This window comes from Heptranchias perlo, chromosome 2 (genome assembly GCF_035084215.1).
Source record: "Heptranchias perlo isolate sHepPer1 chromosome 2, sHepPer1.hap1, whole genome shotgun sequence".
NCBI lineage: Eukaryota > Metazoa > Chordata > Chondrichthyes > Hexanchiformes > Hexanchidae > Heptranchias > Heptranchias perlo.
The window spans coordinates 120,777,052-120,794,861 of record NC_090326.1 but is presented as its reverse complement, the minus strand read 5'-3'; the positions used below and the strand labels follow the sequence as shown (position 1 = coordinate 120,794,861).

The 17,810-nt window shown below is 39.4% G+C and overlaps 1 protein-coding gene across 1 annotated transcript in view; it reads right to left on the bottom strand.

Moving 5' to 3' along the window:
• The window catches only part of LOC137342649 (G patch domain-containing protein 8), a 448,547-nt gene extending 433,088 nt beyond the window's left edge, over nt 1–15,459 (bottom strand). The window contains exon 1 of the mRNA XM_068006706.1: nt 15,230–15,459. Coding sequence (XP_067862807.1) covers nt 15,230–15,340 — 111 coding nt within the window. The 5' untranslated portion in view covers nt 15,341–15,459. The remainder of the gene's footprint in view (nt 1–15,229) is intronic.
• Nucleotides 15,460–17,810: the final 2,351 nt, after the last annotated feature.

Sequence of the window (17,810 nt, the reverse complement as noted above, 5' to 3'; positions counted from 1 at the left end):
TAGATGTTTTTCTATTACATCTTTGAGTAAAGATTCCATTATCTTTCATAGAATCATAGACATTTACAGTGCAGAAGGAGGCCATTCGGCCCATCATGTCTGTGCTGGCCGAGAAATTGTGCTTTCCCATCAGCAATGTTAAGCTAACTGGTCTATAGTTCCTTGGACTTGATCTTTCTCCCATTTTAAATACAGGAACAACATTAGCTGGTTATGGAACATCATAACCACTGCTCCCATTTTTTCGGACAGCAGGTGCTGGTAATGGTTCTGATGTTGCCATTTACAGCTCCTCAGACCTATCTTTTGTTTCTTAACCTGTCCCATTACCACCCTCCTTGCTTTGTACCGTCATCCTTTTTGTCATTTAATCATTCCTGCCCTCCACCCTATCAGAGACCTTCCCTTTTTTTTCTTTCCTCATCTCCCCTTCCCCCCCCCCCCCCCCCCCCCACACCTTCCCCTGGCTCTGTACTTGTTTAAAAACTGTTAAATCTTTAAGTTCTTCCAGTCCTGACGAAAGGTCATCGACCTGAAATGTTAAAAAAAAATGTCCACAGATGCTGCCAGACTTGCTGAGTATTTCCAGCATTTTCTGTTTTTATTCCAACAATCTGTGAACTCTAGAGTTCTATCCTGCTGCTTCTGATGTTTATAGGGAAAGTACTGAATCTGTTTGCTCTAGCAAACTAAGCATCAGTCACCTGTTTAATACAAACAATGGACTGCAGATTGGCTGATGTTGCTGATATCTGGAAGGGGCTGGAGGCAAAGAGGTTAAGGATTGCAGTGACCTTGACTGCAACATGCTAGTTCTGGCAGTTGGTTGCAGGTCTTCCTGTCAGTGCTTTCCTGGAGAAATTAAGCCTCCTATATACTGTTCCTCAGAGAACTAGCGGCATGTTCTCCTGGTCCGATAAACTTTGTTTGGGGGGAGATGGGGTAAGGGTTAATCTGAGTAACCATTCTTCTATTTGTTTTCTTCCTTCAGCTGTTTTGTCTTTCTTCCTCCTCCTCCTCCTCCCAGAGCCAGATTCCTAGAAGTACTCCCATAAAGATATAATTGCAAAGTCAAAAGCCTCTACAGTCCAGAGCCTAAACAGCAAATAAAAAGACTTTTTACTAACTTTAAGGACAAGTTACCCACAAGCTGGTGCAATGTATCCAAAAGCTCCACACAGTTGTACCTGACAGCAGCCTTTAAATGGCTGCCTGACATCTTCTACCACCCATCGTTTGTGGGCATGGGCAGCACGTGGCGTTAATCAGGTGGTAAGGTCAGGAAATCAGCATCTTAATTAGGTCATGTATGTCTGATTTGCATGCATTCATGAAGCTCCTGCCTGTTTCAAATGTGGAGATGCCGGTGATGGACTGGGGTTGACAATTGTAAACAATTTTACAACACCAAGTTATAGTCCAGCAATTTTATTTTAAATTCACAAGCTTTCGGAGGCTTCCTCCTTCGTCAGGTGAACGTCATTTTCACATCGTTCACCTGACGAAGGAGGAAGCCTCCGAAAGCTTGTGAATTTAAAATAAAATTGCTGGACTATAACTTGGTGTTGTAAAATTGTTTACAAATGTTTCAAATGAGAGTTCTAATTGCCAGGAATACCCTCCTAGAAAATTGGGTGACTTCTGGAACTGGAGCAAACTGGCAGGATCAACTCAAACACCATTACACAGCTGCTACCATCCCATTTCGGGCATTGTAAAGAAACAAAAATTGTCTTCTATGAGATTACATGGCATAGCTGTCCATACGTTACATGAGTGACTACACTTCAAAAGTACTTCTTTGGCTGTGAGGCGCTTTGGGATGTCCTGAGATCGTGAAAGGCGCTACAGAAATGCATTCTTTCTTCCTTTCTATAGTCATGTGAATCACAAATCATGAGAAATATCAAAGAGTGTAGAGAACTTGAAAGTATAATGCTTTATACTTTTCACAAAGCATTTTATTGTTCTTATTTTAAGAGTAGAAAGTAAGTAGCGCATGATCACCTTCTCTACCTAGATCATTAAAAAAAATTACAAAGACTCCTACCTGATACGACATAGTTTGAATTTAAGGTTGTGGAGACCCGCCATTTCAGAACCCAGATCCAGCAGAGAGCTGAACAGTGAATACAGAGTTATGGATCCATTACAAAGAAGCCTCCTAAGGAGGAATGAATTGGCTTTCCAATACTGGATGTGAATTGGGAGGCAGGCTGTGTCCATCTCTTAACGAAGTTTACGTAAACTGAATGAGTGAAAAACATCCAGGGATAGAGTTTAACTTTTGGCGGTGGTGGAAAACGGGCTGATGGGGATCGGCAGCCCACGATACACCCCGTGCGATTGAATGGAATCAGTTCAAATGGCCGATGCGTTATAGCCCGTTTTCTACCACCGCCAAAAGTTAACAGCTTTCACATTGTCACATTTTCCTCTGTTTGGAAAAAAAACAGGGGGTGCCACTAATTTTTTTCATTGTAATTTACAACCTGCTAACTAAATCACAGGAAAGCATGCTTTTGAAATGTGATTTTGTTCACAATAATGAAAATAGGAGCCCATTATGATCCATCTGCTACAATGATTTATTAAAGTATTCAAGAGGCTAACAAGTCACTTAACCTGCAGAAATGACCCAAAATTCACGAATCCAGCTGTAAAGTGCATAATTTTTGTGATAAATTCATCAATGAAAATGAAGAAAATCCAAGTTTCCTCACCAAACCCTTCATATGCTCAAGTCCGTAGCAGTAGTCCTGACTTTCAGTACAGTAAGCACCGTTATATTATGATATTTAAGTGCCAGACAAATCCCTGATATAGCAAGGGAGACATTTTAAAATACATGGCCAATTTTATATTGTTAGTCCTGACCAGGTCTGTACCTCAGCTCCACACTTGTCCGAACTTCACTCTGCAGTCCTTCCTCTCCCTAGTACTGAAATTTCTACATCATCATCTGGGACAATGCCCTCTGACAATTGTGATAGGATTTATCATTAGTTCCTCATCATATAGCCACTGCTTTCTTGAAGAGGGCCATAATTACTCTTAGATCTGAAGGAAAATCAGATGGTTTAATGTAATTAATATGAAATGTTAACATGGTTTTGTTTTTGTTTAAATAAGCGAAAATAAAAATATGTTAAACTGAATTATCAGATAAGAGATCCTATTAAAACCTTTGATTTAAATGTATTTATTATTTCGCAATAATGAACAAATCTTGCTAATAACTTAGTTGAATAAAACATGTTTTAAAAAATATTTAGTTTTGGCTCCACTTTACAGTAATATGGAAACGCTACACAATATCAATTCAAATTGAATAAAATTAATATTTTTGCTACTTATAACCTAAAATTGTAAATTAAGATTTATTTTCTCCAATTTTTTTCATGTTTCAGTGAGGAGCTAGCACAATGAGAATGTGAAAAAGGCAAGAATATTCTGATTTTACCTTTGTAAAAAAAATATGAATATTAAAAATAGAATATGAAAAAATGTATAAAATTTGGACTCAAGTATTCTCAATAGCTTTGTAAATTTTATTCAGTCAGTTCCATTCTATTTCACAATCAAGGTGCTTCTGGCATTCCATGTTCCTGTGACATTTCCACTTTCTCAGTACCTGTAGTTTTAAAAATATATATTTAGTTATCTTTTGTCTAATGGATGCTGCATCTCCATTTCTTTTCCAGCTATTCAGTGGAGAAAAAATAATTAAAATTTTTAATCTCAATAAAACATTAAGAATTTCCACGGGTGTTGTCCAGCGGGAGATCGGTGGAGAAATTGCGTAAATGGCTAAAAATGGCCATTTATGCTGTTTCTCAAGGGCTTCCACCGATCTTCTACCAAAGGTGGAACAACTCAGCAGAAATTAAGGGCTATGTTCACAACACTAATCATATTCTATTTACATGGGGTGAACGAGTATTAAAAATGTTTGTTCTTGAGCTGATTACTATAAAAAAAATTCCTTTGTATCTAGAAAGCTATTTTCTTTATTTCTCTTCTATTGTGGAGAACGGATACCAATAATAAACAGTCTAATCATTATTTCAGTGGCTGACAGAGCCTGGATGAAATTAAATGATCAGCAAAGCGGTCAAAGTAAATTAGCACTATTATTCACTTCCTTCACTGCTGTGGCGATACTTAAGCCAATACCGCATCTAACTTTCAGTAAAGTACTCACTTTCAATTTGACTCCACAGCTGGGAGAAACCCACCTGAGATCCACATTAATGACCTTATCAGGATGTTAACCTGCAAAAAAAAAAATCATTTTTTTTCTCACTTTTCATTAATCCATTTTTGGAGGGGTACGAATCCTCAGATTAGAACTAAACGTGGCTAAAGAGCCCGTTAGCGCTTTCTCCCCCCATTATACCACTTTTTACTCGCGTCTACTTCTTTGCTAAAATTAATGGGAAGAGAAGGATATATTGCCCCCAAAACAACAGAACTTCCTCCATAACTAACTCAGTCATAAAAACTGTATTTTTCAATTATAAACAGCAGTAAATTCTTTGTAGTGTTTTGAAGATTAGAAAGTCAGTTCACTAATTTATTTTAAATAAATTAAGAGATAATAATATCCAAAAAATAAGAGTAAGGAATTGCAGCTCAAACAAAACAGCTTCATCCATAGCACGAAAGATACCCTAAAATATGTGTAGAGGAAGGAAAGTCTAGAGAGAATGCATTCAGTATAAAGTACTTACCCTACAGTTCCTTTTGCCCTTATACCACTACAATACTGTGGATACCTACTGTTCTTGGGGGTCGGATGTGTTTTTCAATTTACTCTACTGATAGTTAAACCATTATTAAAGCATTGGGACATTATATCTTGTGTGTGTTTAAGCTTTGTATTCTACAAGTCTATCTCCATTAATGGTCAACCCCCAAGGCTAAGTATTATCCAACTGATGTTATTGCTGGCAAAAAAAGACTACAGTAGTTAATTTAAAAAGGCAATTGAGAATTGACCATTTTAATGACAGGCAGTGCTCATCTGGAAAGTAAACTGTAGTGATGCACATCCAATGGAATAATGTTGAAGAAGATTGGACTTTCCATCTCTGAGATTTCCAGTGATCCTGACATTTAATGAACATTGCCTCAATGTAAAGTGACCAATATTTGCTTAAAGATGGAGCGGTATAAATCCCACGACGCTGTAGTGTCCATGAAAGTGTGGTAGGGCGAAACTACCGCCTGTCGCTTTGACCTGCCAAATCACAGGAAAGGGGTAAACTAAATAACAGGGACAGGTATCCATGCCTGTAGTGGTACAAGTGCACCCGCATCACAAAAGCAGAGAAACTTGAAACAGAACCCTGCTCCTCCATGAGGGGAGTCAGAGGCCTAAATCGGCCAAAGAAAAAGGCCCAATTATTTCTGTTATTTCTTGTGCAGCTCTATTACTGATCCGTGGGGGACCCCACTGTATACTTCTCTCCAGTCAGAAAAACACCCATTTTCCACTACTCTCTGCCTCCTATCTCGTAGCCAATTACATATCCAAGTTACCACCATCCCTTTAATCTATTTAATCCCTGCTTCTATTTTCCGAATAAGTCTGTTTTGTGGTACTTTATCAAATGCCTTTTGAAAGTCCATATATATATCTACTGCAATACCTTCACCAACACTCTCTGATACTTCATCAAAGAACTCAAATCAGGTTAATCAGACACGATTTGCCTTTAACAAATCCATGCTGGCTGTCCATTATTAACCCATGCTTCTCGAAGTGGATATTAATTTTGTCCTTGACAATGGTCTCTAGTAGTTTTCCTACCATTGATGTTAGACTGACTGGCCTGTAGTTACCAGATTTATCCCTCTCCCCCTTTTGAATAGGAGTGTAACATTTGCAATCCTCCAGTCCTCTGGCACCACTTCCATATCCAAGAAGGATTGAAAGGTTGTGGTCAGAGCTTCTGCTATCTCCACCCTAGCTTCCCTCAGCAACCTAGGATGCAACCCATCTGGACTGGGTGACTTGTTAACTTTGAGTGATGTCAACCTATTTAGCACCTCCTTTCCATCTATTTTTATCTTATTCAATATCTCCATCTCTTCTCCTCTATGACGTTAACTTCATCCTCTGCTTTTGTGAAGACAGATGCAAAGTACTCATTCAGTACCTCAGTCATGCCCTCTGCCTCCACAAGAAACTTTCCTTCTTTGTCCCTAATCGGCCCCACCATTCCTTTAACTATGCTTTCACTTTTTATATGTTTCTAAAAGATTTTTGGGTTCCCTTTTATGTTACCCACTAATCTTTTCTCATATTCTCTCTTTGTCCTTCTTATACCCTTTTCAATTTGCCCCTGCACTCTCTCTATTCTGCCTGGGACAATTTTGAAGTTTGCGAAGTATGTGGTTTGGTGTCAAATTTTGTTTGATAACGTTCCTGTGAAGCGCCTTGGGACGTTTTACTACATTAAAGGCACTATATAAGTCCAAGTTGTTGTTATTGTTGATACAAAACTTGACAATGTAGTAAATAGTGACAAGACTTCAGGAGGACATAGACAGACTGGTGAAATGGGCAGATGCAATTTAATGCATATAAGTGTGAAGTGATGCACTTTGGGAGGAACAACATAGAGAAGCAGTATAATCTAAATGGTACTATTTTGAGGGTACTGCAGTGGGACCTGGGGGTGCATATTCGCAAATCTTTGAAGGTGTCAGGGCTAGTAAATAAGGCGGTTAAGAAAGCGTATAGGATATCTGGCTTTGTAAATAAGGGCATTGAATACAAAAACAAGGAAGTCATGCTAAATCTTTACAAATCACTGGTTAGGCCTCAACTGGAATATTGTGTACAATTCTGGGCACCACACTTTAGGCAATGCCTTGGAGAGGGTACAGAGGAGGTTTACCAGGATGATATCAGGGATGAGGGGCTTCAGTTATGTGGAGAGATTGGAAAAGTTGGGATTGTTCTCCTTAAAGCAGAGAAGGTTAAGGGAAGACTAAGAGGTATTCAAAATTATGAGGGGTTTTGATAGAGCAAATAGGGAGAAACTGTTTCCTCTGGCAAGTGGGTCAGTAACCAGAGGTCAAAGATTTAAAATAATTGGCAAAAGAACTAGAGGGGAAATGAGGAGAAATTTTTTCACAGAGGGTTGTTAAGATCTGGAACGCACTAACTGAAAGGGTGGTGGAAGCAGATTCCATAGGAACTTTCAAAATTGGACATGTACTTGAAGAGACTAATTTGCAGGGTTATGGGGAAAAAGCTGGGGTATGGGATTATATTGGACAGCTCTTTCAAATGGCCTCCTTCTGTGCTGTAAGATTCTATGACTCTGTGAGTCCATGATCCCTGTAATAATGGAAACTGATCCTTCTGGAACCAATTGCCATTTGCTTTTTTAAATTTAGGCCCCACTTTAGGCCCAGAACAGGACCAACACCTACTCTCAGCAGGCACAGTTCCTGCTGAGCCTATCCATGGTGTAACCAGAAAATGCCCTCAGAAGCACCACCAAAGTTAATGGGGGAGGGCAAAAGAAGCACCTGCACCCTGGGAGCGCTAGGTTTAAGTGCAGCCAGGCATAATTTAATGTGAACGTCTGTCTTTGACAGATGTAGTTGTTTCTAAATATTCCGAAGTGGTTGGGTGATCTCAGCCCAATTCTCAGTGATGCACTGCACAAAAGAGCTTTCAAGTTGAGCAGTCTTGGTGCCAATTTATCATTCTTGTTCATTAGGACAGGTCATGCTGGATGTGGAAACTTCAAGGTTTTACTAGACCATTTCAATATTTTTCATTTGCAGTCGCAAACAAAAGACAATAATAAGTAAATATACAACCAGCAGACTTTGGAAGGTGAGGCTGCCTTTATTGCTAGTCAATAATTAAGAGCAGTGAGTAGACTGTCTCTTGGACAGGTATGATAAATTGTAACGCTTATGGCATGACTTCATTGACCTGTGACAGATGAGAAGTGTCGTCTAACTACTGTGATAGAGATAACACTAGCTTTTAGTGGTCATGCTCCCTCTGATGTTACAAGTTACAAACAAAGCTGAACTCTGGTGTGCAGGCCACTGTGACTATCTGCCTTTCCACTCCCTTCTTCCAAGACTTAGCAGTAGTTTCTTATTGCTGGTAGTGGGGGTGGGCAACAAGGGTAGGGTAGAATGGAAACCTATCAGAATCCCATTTTTACCAATGAGAATATGATAAAGGCTATCTGTGAATGATGTCTCTGAGGGGCTGTGTGTAGATAGGAAGAGGAGGGAGCCATAGATATAACCATGGGGAACTCTAGAGGTGACTCTGCAGGAGTGGGAATAGAAGCCATTGCTGGCTGTTTTGGGACAAATAAGAGTGGAACTACTCAAGAAAATCCCATGGAGAGGAGAATCAATGGAGGAGGATGGTGTGATTGAACATGCCCAACACCACAAAGAGGTCAAAGAATAATAATGCATTATGGTCACAGTCACAGAGGATGTGATTGATGAGTTTCACCATGGTAGTCTCAGTGCTGCGAGCAGGGGGAAACTGGACTGTAGATATATGAACAGGGAACTTTGGGAGAGATGGCACAGAGTTGGGAGTCAACAGTGCATTCAAAGACTTTAGCAAGAAAAGGGAAGTTAGAAATGGGATGGTAGTTGGAGAGGATGGACAGGTCAATGAAAGGATTTTATTTCTATATAATTACCATCACTTGTGTAAATATTTTATGTACCCCATCCTATGGAACCACAAAGTACCTAAACCAAAATTCAAATGTTGGTAGTGGAGAAACTGAGTGGGGAAGATGTTGGGAGCATTGTGATTGAGGCAGACAGGCAATCTTCTCATAGACTGCCATTGCTATTGAATTTTTAATCTTTCAAATAGATCCTGGTTTGACCCACTTCAGTAGGGCTCGGTCATACTTTAAATGGAAAGGAGAAGTGGATGATCCTGAAAATCTAGTTTTCAAATATGCAATCATCAAAAACTTTGATGTAAATAGCCTGACATGCTATGTGGAATGATGTTCCCACAGCAATGTTATGCAAGCACGTTGTCATTCATACATGCTACTGAAACTGATCATGGAGGTTTCTCCCTTAAAGATTCTGTATCTGCTATATCTTATTCATTGATCAAACTGAAATCATTCATGAATCCCTTTAAATATATTATAACAAAGCATATTGGTTAGCAAACTGTTCTCCAGTACGACATAATCTGCTTACCACAGAATCAAAAACAGGCTATTTTCTATTCCAGTCTGTATAAATTCTCCCCTTATGTCATAATAAGGATAAGTTAATGTAAATTCTCTAGGTTCAAGTCCACCTACCCAAAACTAGCCTGAGTTTTTAAACTGTTTTTCTATTTTACTTCCAGTTCAGTTTCTAGTGTAATTTATTATTTTGGAGTACGACCCATTAATTTTTATTATGCAACAGTTACTGTCACACTTCTGGAGGGACATTTTCCTTAACATTAATTTTGTTCCATTTTTATGATAGCTTTAAATTTATTAGGTGTCCAGTGGACTCTGAATTGTTTTAATATCAGGTACAGTGACAGATGCAACATCTGTCACTGCAAAAACATGCTGTCTGCTTAATGGGACAAGGCCACAGCTTGTTGTGAAAGCTCAGCTGCAGTGTCTTTAGCCCAAACGAATTGGAAATTGCTGAGTAGCAGGAGTGCTCTGCAATTACAATTTTTAATAAAAGTAGGAAGTTAATTAAGAAAAATGTACCATAAATTCTGATGTACAAGTCAAATCTTCACATATGTCCATATGTCCACTAGGCTTCACAGAATAACTTATATGATACAATGAATAAGATTTACATTAAAATAGCAACTGCAAAATGTATACTTTGGATTTTACAGCAGGTACATTTTGTATTGTTACCAGTAGAATTGCAACTTTAGCTACTCTATAGTTAACAAATTCTCTTCTAATGCCTTAAATTGGCTGTAAAGCATTTGGGACGTCCTGAGGTCATGAAAGGCGATATATAAATGCAAGTCTTTCTTTCTTCTTCTTTCTTTAAATATTAATATGAAATTAGATATGAAATGAATCCCTCAAAATTGGCCTCTTTGAATATTAGTGCACAGACATTTAACACATTCATATGAAATGCCTTTGCTCACTATTTTAATGGTGACATTAACCCATGGTTAGCATCTCCATTAAAATGGGGGGAAAGGAATTTTGTTTGAATATGTTAAATGTTCATATGCTAATATTTAAGGAGCTCACTTTTAAGGCTAAAGAAATCTCTGCTGTAGTTTGGAATTTAGACTAATTTAAGACCATATTTCACTGAAGCAGTACTAAATGCATAAGAAATTCAAGTTTAGGATATAAAACTCATATACAACAAGGGTATGAAATAAAAACAGAAAAACTCTCTTTTTATTTCAGATCTCCAGCATCTACAGTATTTTGCTTTTGTTTATGGGTATGGAATATATCAATCAAGAAACTGATTGCCACAGTAGGATGTGTCACAAACTCTGAAAATAGGTTACCCAAAGAAAAAGCCTGCCATGAAAGAACAAAAGGGAAGGTCTGTGATAGGATAGAGGGCAAGAGTAATTAAATGACAAAAGGCATCATGGTGCAAGGCAAGGAGGGTGGTAATGAGACAAGTTAAGAAATAAAAGATGGGTCTAGAGGAGCTGTAAATGGCAACAGCAGAACAATTACCAGCACCTGCTGTCCAACAAAAAAAATGAAAGAAAATGGGAGCAGTGGTTATGGTCTGAAGTTATTGAAATCAATGTTGAGTCCAGAAGGTTGTAAAGTGCCTAAACAAAAGATGAGGTGCTGTTCCTTGAGCTTCCGCTGAGCTTCATTGGAACAGTGTAAGAGACTGAGGACAGAGAGGTCAGGGTAGGAGTGGGATGGGGAATTAAAATGGCAAGCGACCAGCAGGTCAGGTTCACGCTTGCGGACTGAGCGGAGGTGTTCAGCAAAGCGATCACCCAATCTGCGTTTGGTCTCTTCAATGTAGAGACCGTATTGTGAGCAACGAATACAGTATACTAAATTGAAAGAAGTACGAGTAAATCGCTGTTTCACCTGGAAGGAATGTTTGGGGTCCTGGATGGCGGGAAGGGAGGAGGTGAAAGGGCAGGTATTGCATCTCCTGTGCTCGCATAGGAAGGTGCCGTGGGGACGAGGGCGAGTGTTGGTGGTGATGGAAGAGCGGACCAGGGTGTCGCAAAGGGAGGGGTCCCTTCTGAATGCTGAAAGGGGAGGGCAGGGGAAGATGTGTTTTGTGGTGGGATCGCACTGGAGGTGGTGAAAATGGCGAAGGATGATACGTTGAATGGGGAGGCTGGTAAGGTGGAAGGTGAGGACAAGGGGGACCCTATCATGGTTCTGGGAGGGAGGAGAAGGGGTGAGGGCAGAAGTGCGGGAAATGGGTCAGACACGGTCGAAGGCCCTGTCAACTACCGTGGTTGAGGAAAAAGGAAGATATATTGGAAGCACTGGTTTGGAAGGTGGCATTGTCAGAACAGATGCGGGGTGGGAGGAAGTGTAATCAAGGTAGCTGTGGGAGTCGGTGAATTTATAATAGATATTGGTACGTGACCCTGACCTGCCGGTTGCTTGCCATTTTAATTCCCCGTCCCACTCTGACCTCGGCCTCTTACACTGTTCCAATGAAGCTCAACAGAAGCTCGAGGAACAGCTCATCTTTCATTTAAGCACTTTACAACCCTCTGAGCTCAACAATGATTTCAATAACTTCAGACCATAACCACTGCTCCCATTTTCTTTCTTTTTTTTGTTGGACTATAGCTGCTGGTAATGGTTCTGATGTTGCCATTTACAGCTCCTTCAGACCAATCTTTTGTTTTTTTACTTGTCCCATTACCACCCTCCTTGCCTTGCACCATCATCCCTTTTGTTCTTTAATCACTTGTCCTCTATCCTATCACAGACCTTCCCTTTTTGTTCTTTCCTCCCCTCCCTCCCCACCACCCATTTCCCTTGCTCTGTACTTGCTTAAAAACTTTATCTCTTTAACATAGTTCTGACGAAAGGTCATCAACCTGAAAAGTTAACTCTGTTTCTTTCTCCACAGATGCTGCCTGACTTGCTGAGCTTTTCCAGCATTTTCTGTTTTTATTTCAGATTTCCGGTATCCGCAGCACTTTGCTTTTGAGTATGTGTTAGTAACTGAATGAAAAGGGCTGATGATGGATATATAATCTTAGCACCCAGTATCTGAATGAAAACAGCAACAAATACCCATAGTGAGAACCTGGGTTCACATTTCAGCATCGAATGATGCTAAGACTTGGCTATGAGCAAATTTCATAGATTCTCCTTTTTTGCTGTTCCAATTTTCTTCTTCCCGAGAAAAAACTCACACTGGGGTATGGTTCCACTATTCCAGTCCGATACCACACCCGGTGATCATTTTCATGTGTGAGCCCAGACAGTGAGTGTCAGCAGGTTATATGTCCGTGGAGTGACATCACAGCTGAACCCAATATTGTACTCACCTGATGTCCACACACATGTATTTTCTAGCAGGAGTCACTGGATTGCAACCAGGAACAAGAACTTGGGTTGATTTTACCCTGGCTTTCCCAGAGACACTGAGGCCAAATGTGTGACCCCACCCCACTGCAACCATGGTTGAGATTAGCTAATTTACCACAGGCCGGGAATCAAACGTAGGATTTTCTGGTTTGTATGGATTAGTTATGTGTTACATTTACAAAATGAACCATCAAGCCAGCCTCATTTCACAGATTCTTGACATGGCACACTCCATCTCCCAGATGGGGAAGAGACAGAAATAAGCACAATAATATAAAGCATGCATTAATGGAGACCATGGAAAAATGATTAGCTCACCTCCACCTCTGACTAGATGATGGGCAGCTGGAAAATTAGCAGCATGGGGGAATCAGGGGGATTACTGAAAAATAATGTTCTTTTAAGAGAGCTAGAATCTGCATTCTATAAACCTATGTACATAAGTGTATTTGTATTAGGCTTATAAATGCAGTACAGCAATGAGTTCTAGCTCATTACAACTTCCAAAGGGGATTCCTTTCCTGTCATTTCCAACTGAGTATCTCAGCATCAGAATCACATTTTTTTGCTGACTGAGTTTACAGAAGTCCTTGCCGCACCCACCCCCCCGCGCACCGCTCCCCACCTCACATATTGAATAGTTAGCTGCTGCACTGGTGGGCATTACAACATACAGGTACACTGAGTATTAAATAACTGCGGCCCATGGGTTAAAATACAAAAATAATCATGTTTTTATTTGAATTCTAATAGCAACAATTACAACATCAGTGGAAACGACTACCTAGGTTTGTAAAAAAAAAATGACACCTGTAGATTATTTAAGCAATAAACCTCTGTGCCAGGAGAATGGATTAACAATCCCAGTATTAATTAACCAGTAGTTAACTTGTGTTTGTTAATTATAAAGACAATTATTCCGACAATAGAGGTATATCACTGCTACTGCCAAGTTCATATTTAACCCTTTAGAAAATGGTGACATTTTAATTTTTGCCCAACACAATAGTTTAGCAAATTATAAGTATACCTTTTTAAATTTACTGTGAGTGGAATATTGGCAAAAATGTAATGTCATTCTGCCCATGATTCTAATTCTGCTTCATAATTTTCAAATGTTAAATAAACAGTTATTTTTACAATTATTAGATTAGAAAGCCTGCATGTAAATTGAGAGATCTGAAGCAAATTCAGTCAGATTTAAAGCAGCTTTCAGTTCAATGAATTTTGGAGAGCTAAAGAGGTCAAATAGAAATGGGAAGGTTTTGCAGCCCAGTTCACCTGTAGGTTTATCTTTACAATTACACCACAACTCAATCAGCAAAAGCTAAAAACATATTTCTAAATGATTGCATCAAGAAGATGGTAGAAATATAAAGGCTTACAAAACGCACGTCTCCCAAAATGATCCAATATCATAACATGTATAGAGCTACAAGGCTATTTACAGATATTTAAACTGACAATAAAGCATTTAAGTGCATCGCAACTAATCCAGTAATTCGGAATTTTAGACATTGACAAATGCAAAATGTGTGTGGCAATTTTCAACATTTTTTTCCGAGGGAATTTCAACTTCTGTATCATCATAAATTTTACCACAGTTCCAATATATTACAAACTGGCACTGGCAATGAGAAACACTTGCATGACTGAATCAGTTGTCATATAACCCTTAGCAAGCTACCTTCTGAATTCAATCGAGTTCGATTTGTTTTCGTGAGTGTCAAACATACAATTTACAATTTCCATCTTCTGCCCCATTCAGAATTACCATAAACTGAAACTATCGGTAAAAAAGCGTCAGAAATTGGGGTGTTGGGGATTTTTGTCGGCACAGGAGTATCTGAGTTGTCAAATTCCAATATCAGACAAATGCACGGAGGTTTTTTTTCATGTTCATTTTCTCAGACTTTCCAATGGCAAAATTGTTGCAATGTGAACTAGGCTGACCTGTGCGTTGTCGCAACTTCTCACATTCGCGTCGCATGTATTTTATCATTAGCACAAATGTTACCAAGGATTCTTCAGTGGGTTCAGACCGCAACGGAATGTATCAGCTTTTTACTGATGGTCGTTGTAACCTTTCCATTTGGAATGGAAATTGCTCTCCTGACAGTCGGTTGATAAAATTGGTGTTTTAACTCGAGGCATCAAAATGTATACAACGGGAATTGAGCACTTGGACACCACTCTTTACCATTAAAACACAATTGTACCTGTAATGTTAAAAAATAAGTAGCAATAGCAAGCAGTGCTTGCAAAGGCTCTAAAATAATTGATCTGCAGAAGTAAGTTTAACGTTCAGCCACAATCCGATTCTATATATAGATATACAGTGAGCCAGCCGTTCTAATTAACTAAATGAATGTTTCGTCAGTTTCTGGACTGTCAAAACCCCTAAACCATTTCCCTGCTTCAACTATATACATATATACTCTGCCACCAATTACTTCACATCACGTCCCTTCAGACATCAAAGCAATACCGAAAACAAAGTGCATCATCAAAAAAAAATCAGTTTCAATTTGTAAGAAATAAAAATTGATTTCGGTGACTGCATATTTTCCAAAAGACACAATTTACACAGCCGAGTGATGCAACTGTAACAACGTAAAAAGTTTATTACATATAATTAACTGGAAAGAAAAATGCATTAAATTTACCAGTGCTTCACTCCCATTCTTGCACAGGGGACCTCTAAAAACTCCTTTAATGCTTCTAAAATGCCCATTGCTGAGATGTGTTGAGCTGATCACAAGGTAATAGCACGCCATACGGTAATGTGTCTCCCATATGTACAGAGGTTTGACATAAGCAGGGGGAATTCAGCAGCCGTACAGTAAAGTGAAAGCAGCAACCCTATCATGCAACACCTAGGCACTGCTTTACTTCACCATCGGCAGGCAGAGACATAACACTGTCAGCCAATCCATCGGCTCCGATGATTAAATGACGAGACTGCAAATCCATGCACTTCCCAAAACGCAGACCATGTGAAAATGCTAATCCTCGTCTCGGGCAAGACAGGACAATCCACACTATCTGACAGATGCAGCAGATCACCACTGGTCTACACAGTCAAATGGACAAAAGACCTTGCTGTGAGCAGTCCGCGATAACGGAATCCCTTTTACACACTGCCACCAGTCTTCGATGCCTCAGCTTCAGTCAAATTGCAGTCTGGCCTCAAAAACCAGGTATAACAGTAACAAACGGATTGCAAACCCAGCAACTGTCACACAGGGCACTGACAGGAAAAGACTGTAAACAGATTTCCACAGATGACAGCTTCCAATCAGCAGCACTTTTAACCTAAACTGACTGCAACCACATTAAGAACTCTTCCAGCTATTTTTTTATTCCCCCTCAAGTCTTTTAGTTTCCTCACATCCAGCCATTCCTCTCTTTCATTTCCTCTGCCTGAATTAGCTTGGTTATTCTCTGCCTACTTTCCCTTTGATACCTTTCTTATTCCTTTCTGGCTCAATGTCAAGCTGCAGCAACAGCAGCAGCAGCCCCCCAGCTAACAGTGAGAATGATCAATCCAGTTCCAAATAGGGTATAAAGAGGAGGAAACAGAACAATCACTTTATCGTCTTACTGCCATTCTCTTCAGTAACGTGCATTTAACTGAATTGTTTCATTTGCTGTAAACAGTGCCACTAGGGAGCAGGCTGGACCAAAGCAGCCCCACATGGCTGAGATGAATCCTTGAAAAGAGAAATCTCCGTTATTTTATTTGGAAATATAATTAGTGAAATGCCGACAAAATTGCAGCATATTATAAAGAGACCGGCTACCCATGCTGCTGTTGTTTACACAGCCAAAATGTCATGTTAATTATGAAATGTATAATACTTCATCACTGAATAACGACAAACACAGGGAACCCTTTGATTGAATGAAGGAACTCAACAATGCACAAGTCATTGTTCTGTCAAACTCTTTTCAGGCTTATCATGCTAATTACTCTCCACCCTGTCAAACCACTGTATGTGTATTGAATTCCTGCAGAAATTATTATTTACATGCACAGTAACACCATCTATAATGCACTGATTATTATTTTGTTAGCAACATTTAAGTTCTAGATATGGAAAAAATATAGATCTAATTAAGGCTACATATATCAGCTCCATGCAATGCCACTGAAGGAAACTCCCCTGCCCATTATGTAAATCTATTGTCATTTCACAAATGCCCTATATTGATATAATGCTGCTGCACAGGACCCACCCACACCATGGTAAAGTGATTTATTTTGCTTGAGTAAAGCGACTGTTAAGTAGATGGATATGGATTTCTGGCTCACATTGCTGAGGTATTTTTGTCAAGTATGATTGCTGAACTGCCCACAAAATGGAACCGTAATGTTTAAAGTGAAACGCACACTGTTGCTTTTTAAAATGAATTATTTGCTTAATTATTACAATATGTGATGGTAACAGTTTAACAGTACTTCTCAATAATGGATTCGTTGTATCATATATATATGTTAAGAGCAGCTCCCCTCTCAAAGAACACTCTACATTAACAGTAAAACAAAACACCTTCAAAACAGATCATTAATCACAAAACACCACAGAGTCGTGGTCACTCTAATTGTTTTCACATGCATCTTACACAAAAATGCTGATCAGTTTTCTATTACAAGTTCACCCACAAGAGGGAACATTTTCACAATATTTCTTAAAGAGAAGACCTTCTCGAGGTAAAAGGTATGAAGCTCAAAGGTAAGGATACAATTTAATAATACAAAATGAAATATCAGGGGCTGGAGCAAATTAATAATGGGCCATAATTATTGAAAGATTAAAAGGTGTCTTTAACATCTTCCAGATCTGATGAAAGGTCTTCGACCGAAAATGTTAACTCTGCTTTTTTCACCACAGATGCTTCCTGGCTTGCTGAGCTTCTCCTGCATTTTCTGTGTACATTTACCCCCAGGTCTCCCTGTTCCTACACCCCCTTTAGAGTTGTACCCTTTAATTTATATTGCCTCTCCTCATACTTCCAACTAAAATGTATCACCTCACACTTCTCAGCATTAAATTTCACCTGCCTGGTGTCCGCCCATTCCATCAGCCTGTCTATGCCTCTTGAAGCCTATCACAATACTCCTCAGTGTTTACTACACTTCTAAGTTTTGTGTCATCTGCAAATTTTGAAATTGTGCCCTGTACACCCAAGTCCAAGTCATTAATGTATATCAAAAATAGCAGTGGTCCCGGTACCGACTCCTGG